The sequence below is a fragment of the Danaus plexippus genome (genome assembly GCF_018135715.1).
Source record: "Danaus plexippus chromosome 3 unlocalized genomic scaffold, MEX_DaPlex mxdp_25, whole genome shotgun sequence".
NCBI classification, from domain to species: Eukaryota; Metazoa; Arthropoda; class Insecta; order Lepidoptera; family Nymphalidae; genus Danaus; species Danaus plexippus.
The window spans coordinates 932,389-939,591 of record NW_026869844.1 but is presented as its reverse complement, the minus strand read 5'-3'; the positions used below and the strand labels follow the sequence as shown (position 1 = coordinate 939,591).

At 29.9% G+C, this 7,203-nt stretch overlaps 3 protein-coding genes across 3 annotated transcripts; 1 reads left to right on the top strand and 2 right to left on the bottom strand.

Moving 5' to 3' along the window:
- Positions 1–639: 639 nt before the first annotated feature.
- Positions 640–1,569, bottom strand: LOC116768679 (protein canopy 4). Its single transcript, XM_032659468.2, has one exon. It carries the CDS (start codon positions 1,479–1,481, stop codon positions 834–836), a length of 648 nt encoding a protein of 215 aa, XP_032515359.1. The 5' UTR covers positions 1,482–1,569; the 3' UTR covers positions 640–833.
- A 1,236-nt stretch (positions 1,570–2,805) lies between these two features.
- Positions 2,806–4,124, bottom strand: LOC116768929 (alpha/beta-tubulin-N-acetyltransferase 9). Its single transcript, XM_032659836.2, has 4 exons — positions 3,932–4,124; positions 3,752–3,861; positions 3,617–3,673; positions 2,806–3,542 (listed from the first exon to the last, which is right to left on the bottom strand). The coding sequence occupies exons 1-4, from the start codon at positions 4,006–4,008 to the stop codon at positions 3,202–3,204; spliced, it is 585 nt and encodes a 194-aa protein (XP_032515727.1). The 5' UTR covers positions 4,009–4,124; the 3' UTR covers positions 2,806–3,201.
- Positions 4,125–4,591: 467 nt separating this feature from the next.
- On the top strand, positions 4,592–6,830 carry LOC116768673 (uncharacterized). The gene is made up of 3 exons (XM_032659458.2): positions 4,592–5,201; positions 5,273–5,459; positions 5,704–6,830. The coding sequence occupies exons 1-3, from the start codon at positions 4,852–4,854 to the stop codon at positions 5,956–5,958; spliced, it is 792 nt and encodes a 263-aa protein (XP_032515349.2). The 5' UTR covers positions 4,592–4,851; the 3' UTR covers positions 5,959–6,830.
- The last annotated feature ends 373 nt before the right edge of the window (positions 6,831–7,203 follow it).

Genomic DNA, 7,203 nt, shown 5'->3' with positions numbered 1-7,203 from the left:
TAATGTTTCCATTAAAATTGGTGATGTTTTTTTACTGAATGATTGAATAAGTCCAATATTAGTAGAGTATGCGACTTTTAATAATGGTCTCATATAATAATGTAGCTAACGAAAAAAATACTATTATTCTGAATCAACTAACATGTGGAAAACATATCTAAAAAGGGTACTTGAGAGAAAAATGAATTTAATACACAGAGTTAATATTAATCAAAATTAAATGAAACTAATACTTTCAGATTGCTATGCATATTTTATTATTTTTAAAAACTTCATACTCCTGATGTTTCGGTTATTTACAGCAGCCGTTTTTAGTTTTTGAAAATAAAAATATATAGGGTGTCCCAAAATTAACGCAAGATTGCGTTAATTTTGATTAAAGATAATCTTGCGTTAATTTTGGGACACCCAATATATATGGGTAATAATCTGAAAATATTAGTTTCATAAAAATGAATACTCGCGAAAGTCTTAGATCTTATTAATAAAAAAAATTACGTTTTTTTTGCTATAACATTTTTTTAATTAAATATATTACTAAAAAGGTTTTACTATTCTCAAAAACGCTCGCAGATTAATTTGTTGTATATAGATTAGTGATTACTATATTATTATTAATTGAATGTGAAAAGAAAAGAATTGAAATAATAATAATATTTATTGTAAAATTAATAAATGCCTATAAATGAGATAAGATATACAACAGGAAGCTTGTTCAAAAAGTTTCACGATAAAAATGTTTTGACTACAACACTTGTACTTAGAATTAAAACAATCATAGCACTTATAAAACTATAATCACAGGGATATGAGTCAATAGCATTCATTTAAGATCACAAATCCTCTCTTTCTGTTTTATCTCCTTTGGTTTTAAGGTCATCGTAAAGGCAGGAGTTGTCTGTGTTCTTCAAGGCGTGCTGGGTACACAAGTGGTGTTTTAGATCCACTTCACCCTGGTGATTCCAGTACCAGTCTTCTATTGCACCTTCATTTTCTTCTAAGAGACTTTCGCATTGTGTTTTCATTTGTGTTATTTCAGCGGAGGGTTTATCCCACAATTCAAGTGGTATTCCAAGATCAACCTTCACACCCTTATCAACAAGTCCATGCAGTGTTTTGAATGTTTGGCTCATGCCTTTCGCAAACCTAGTGCTGTCCTCGCGCTCTTTGTGTATATTATACTCTAGTATTTTCTCACAAACACCTTCTATAGACTCTATCAAACGTAATTCCGACTTCTCATATTTCGTCTTCTTTTTAGGTTTCACATCGTCTAAGGAATATCCAATTTCAATCACGTCATGAACTTTGCCGGTTTCTTCAAGCCTACCTTGCAGTTCCGTGGCTAATATTTTACATACTTCACATCGATTTGCAAATTTAACACCTAAATCTTCTTCAGTTTTTACTTCAACATCACGGCTACATAAAACAAGACTAATAAAAACGACGAATAAGTAAGCACATAAACGAAAAGCCATTGTGAAGAATATTTTTTCAAAGAATTGTTTTACAATCTACACAAACGGATGAAAGATCATTGAACACTAAGCTGTCATTCATAAAACACAAGGATGACAAATTTAAAGTTCTGACTTGGATGCTTGCTATTCGTCAATTTATTCTTAGTAAAAATATTTTCTTATAGGTAAGAAGTTCTTTTTGGGTATTTATAAATGTATAATGATGGATACGTTTGAGAAACAATATAAAATTATTGTGCCTCGGCGTCCAGATCAGACATATTTCTGTATTCGCGAATTTTAAAGCTCACTGGGTTAATGAAGCTTATTTACGTTGGGAAACCACCATCCCAAAGACCATGTCATCCATATCAATAAGTATTACGAACTCATTAAACGAGAGGAATACCAACTTAATGTTTGCCCTACCTAATTTTTTTATAATAACCGACCCAGATAATTGGGTTCGGAATAAGAAAAACCTCGACTTGATCGGCCATTCGGTTGGCGAGATCATTTCAATGGATGAATGACCTGAGTCAGGAGTGTAGCGTTCCGCTGCCTTCACTCAAAAAATTCTGGTTTCTTACATACCTTAAGAGAACAAAGAGCAGCCAGTTCACCTAATGATAAAAAGGTACCTCCGCGCATGGACGTCAGATATTACAGTTTTGGCGGTATTTGTACATTTGACTTTTAAATGACCCATATTTTACCTGTCGAGAAGATTTCTAGAGGAACACCATTCTGCATCATTTTCTATTTGCGTTCAAAAAGTTTGTGATTCAAGACAATTCTTGCATGAAATTCATACACGTATGAGTATGTTTCATTACGCTCTTCCGTATAACATAGGATTTTCCTCATTTTAAAGAGGACTATACCCACAACAGGGACCCATGACCGTTCAGTAGCTTAAAGAATCTAGATTATCAGTACACAAATGTGTTTACATCACCGTTACGAACTCTTTCAACATTCGTCTCTACCCCATTGTGTTAGAAAGTAGAACCGTCTAGAAAGTGACCTGTTAAACTCCTCATCATTCCTATAGTCAAGTGCTTTTGGGTCAAAACCTTTTTTCCAATTCTAAAACTATGAACAAGGTATCATTCGATTCAGAATATGAAAAAATCAAATTTCTTCGAAAATTTTGAGTTATTAACAAACATGGCGTTTGTTTCTTTTTATAAAATTAAAAACTATCTGACAGTTTGCATAATTAAAACTATCGCAAGAAGAATTTTTCACTCTCATGAGAATTCATTTGGCAATTATTAATTGAATATTTTGCTTATTGTAAAATACAAAGTACAACAAAGATATTTTTTCTAACAGAAAACTCTAAATCTCTACAACAGTATACAAGTAGATGCATACCAACGGTTGCAAACATTACTGCATAAAATATTAACATCATTCCTTAATGACTTAATTACCCCTGTACAAAGCAGAAAGAGTCGGGTCTTTTTTTCATTCTATGAGTTAATGATACCCTATAGACGGGCAACAAGTATAGAGAAAAGCTTAATCTTTCTTCCATCAATATGAATATATCAGATGTTAGCACTAGTTGAACTCTGAAATCTGTAATTGCTAGTCCAAGAAAATTTGTAATAAAAAGGTTTTATTTAAGAACACTTATCTTGATGGAGCATGTTTTATTTTGACTTGTTAGTATTATTGTAAACTCAAAAATATGTTATGTACTTATAAAACATAACAAATCGCCGTTATATTAATAACTTTGTATGTTATATTTAGATTGTGAGTTTAACCATTCAATCCAAGTGTCCGTCACATGTTTTCTGAATGTTACTTCCTGAAATGTTTCACTTCTCGAATATTCTTCAAACATTAATTTCTTAAACATTTCAATGCTGGCTTTATTCGCAAAAGATATTTTAGCTTCATAAGTTTTTAAATTTATATAATCGATTCCATACAACATCATGAGTATGACTGCTTCCCAGCCAAACCTTTTCCCCCTGGCTGACTTTTCCGCAATCATAATTTCAATTTCACCTATATTATCATGTTGGTCAACAATAAATATATTTGTATCCCCAATCATGGATTCTAAAATGATAATAAACCTTGCATTATATTTTATAAACATTATAAAAATAATTGAGAATGGTTTTATTTATTACCTAATTCGTTTTCATCTCTCTCAAACCTTGTTTTGTCTAGCACTATAAAAGTACATTCTGAAAAGTCAATATAAAATGGTGTACCAAATAACACATTATATATATCGTTTTTTAATCAACATAATTTATATTTACTATCTTCGTCTTCTCTCCAAGATTTTTGCATTTCATATTCTTCTTCTAATGTTAAAGGTTCAGAAGCTGTTAGTTTCTGTAGCTCTTCAGATTTCATCCAATAATGATACCTTAACAAATATTTTATTTATAATTACATAGTTAATATCGTTCAGATTTTATTTCGAACTTTGTTCATACTTTTCTACATGGTGTTTACTGTAAGGCACTAAGATAACCTTGCGTCCAATAATTTTTGTCGCAGCATTTATTTTCATTTTGTTAGTTTACTAAAAATATTAACACCTAGGAATATAAATATTTCAAAATAATGAAAAACAAAACACTTTACTTCAAATAATGTTGACTAATGTGATTTGTCAAAAGTAAGTTCCTAGTTCCTACCTATAATATTATATCTGTTGGGCTATAGTGTAAAATGTACTTAATATCATATAACATACAAATTTTGTTATTAAATTTATAATTAACAGAGCTTTACATCACCATCAATTAAATAATAGACAATTTTTGTGATCATTATCACTAAATCTGTAAAACATGAAAATATAAAAATATATTTATTTATTAACCATTTTGAGTCTACTGTTCTTTCTAAACCTCAGCAACTGAATTTTTTTCATTAAAGAAATTTAATTAAAATCGTTATTACCAAGTTACGGACTAACTTTAAATATAACAAGGTTTTGGAAAACGTAGAATTTAGTTCAGAAAAAAATATTCTAAATTTTTTATTTTCATTTAGAATATAGTTTATTCGGTTAACGTATTTTTATCGGTTAATATAACAATTTGACATTTATGTCATATATAAACTGTCAACTTGAAATCGTATTTTATTGAAACATTAGTTTTTAAACAAGTCTTACACGTACGAAATACACAATGAAGAACTAAACTTAATACAAGTTTAATATTTTTTTTTTCTGTATAAGATTAATTAGGTTTTATAGCAACATACATTTATGACAAAAGATAAAAGAGTCTTAATGCCTGAGTATAATTCTTATCTAAATTAGATTATTGTGATCTGTGAGTTACTTTCTTATCATTGTTTATGAATCACAATAACTTATTAGATTTTTGTAATCCTTAAAATTATGAATCAATACGAAACTGAACGGCGTCTCTGCTGGTGTTATGGACTGTTAGCAGTCTTACTCGGAGTATCGGTAATATGTATCGCCATACCATATAACCATTGGAGAGCTACTCTCGATGTATGTCCCAGCAGTTGGCTTGAAAACGCTAACTGTGGTTGTATATTGTTCGGTCTTAGCACATTTCAATACTTCAATGGTGGGCACAACGCATATTGCCTTTACACTATCTTTGCGCCTATACCATTATTAGGGTATGCCGTCGTCATGGCATTATTCCACATGTACAGAGTTTGTATAAACAATATCGGGCAATATGAAAGTGATAAATCAACAGAAGTGGAAGAAATGTAAGATAATTAAATAATATATTTATAAAATTGAAAAACAACGAAGCATATTATTTTTATAATTATTTTAGTGAAGGAGAAAGAATTATAGTGACTACACGAGCTAGGATGACACAGAAGAATGATTCTGTTATATATTGCTGGATCCCTACTTCCAGTGTGGCTGCAGCGTTAGGTGTCTATAATCTTGTACATGCAGCCATTATGACAAGCGGCTTTTTGAAAACCTGCCACCAATACAGGGGATACCTAGTTCGGGTAATTTATTGTGTATTAAGTTATAATGTTGTATCTATTTATATAATCATATATTTTTAGATATTTATGATATGCTCTGTAGTTACCCCACTCGCAGTATACATATCAAGAAAATTATGTTAATATATTTTTAAACGTTTGCAATAAATTAAAACATATGCTATTAAAAAAAAAAAATTTAAATTACTGCTCCCTTGTATCAGTCGTTGGCTTTAAAAATAATATATCTTATTTTGCGTTTTAGGAACTCAAGGCAACTGGTGATCATGCAACCGCTATACATTTCCGACTCGGTTGTCAAGCTATCTTTGATTTCATGGACTATATCCTGAAAGATGCTCCCAACAGTCGTCGAGGAGACTTCATCAATACCGGTATTTCTTTACAAATTGCTCTGATTACCACATGGCTAGCAGTAGTTATATGGTTCGTAGTCGCAGCATACACAGCTTTAAGAGCCTATAAAGAGAGACATGTTCTAACATGTTGTGGAAAATAGTCTTTTTTTCCTTATAATTAACTCTACCCCGTCAATTATTTTCGTAGTATAATAAGTTTAGATATTTCATATTCATATACATAATGCTAGTGGTGCGTCGGATATCAATATTCTTTGATATATATATAATTAAAATAATAATTTGTTTCTATATCTGTTTTAGATCTTTTACTTATTGATTCCCATATAAACATTTATAATGTAATATTAATATTACTAATCAAATAATGACAAATCAAATCCTGTAAATTGTCAGCGACTATTGCTTTGTTACTGATTGAGAAAAAATCTATAATTCATAGCATACATCTCTTTAACAATTCAACACATCACTAATACCTTTATACATAGTTTAAGCCCACCGTTCAACATAAGTACATAGATTTTTATAAATATATTAGTGGCTATATATGTCCGTCTGCTATTTTTTCGTTACAGAACCATTGTGATGGTTATTGTGAAGTTATGTTTAACACGAATAATAGACGGGCAAAGCCAGTAATCAATATATTTTTGTTTTAATGAAATAATTTACGCATAAATATAAGGTATAATCTATTTATTGTTATATTTGAATTAAATGTTATCTGTGCTTTTTGTATTTCATATTAACAAACATAGAATATATGAGATTGACATTTAATATGTAATAATGCCAGCTTTAAGTAAAACAAATGTGTTCATGTTTGCAATGTTAGTAAATCGAGTAATTTTATTTTTTTATTATTTGTATATTCTTGTGTAAGAAACTGTTGATATGTACAACGTTATTGTGCCACATCTTGTGACCCTTTTTTAAGACGTTTTTACTTGTCTATGTTGTGTAATTGTGCCGTCCATTTTATATTAAATATATTTCATAATTAATACAAGTCTTTAAGTATTCCTCTATTAAAGTTTTTCCATATGTACATGCTATTGAAATGAAGGTAAATACTGGTAATTATTTTTAAAATTAACAACTAATGATAAGAATATAGTGGTCTACTCTCATATTTACAAAAAAAAAATAAAAAATTAGTGCGTCTCGGGACGCTTGACAGAAGTGATAACATAAACTATTTAATAAATAAATTGTGTAACTTATTAAAAGTTCAGGTTATTATTTAAATTTGATATGCACTTCAATGATAATTTGTATATAAATTGAATATAACTCGAAACACTTGCCCCATGCAAGTAATACTGATGTCGTATACGTTAGAGAAAGGGAAACCAGACTCAGTAGCGTTGTTACTTGTTACC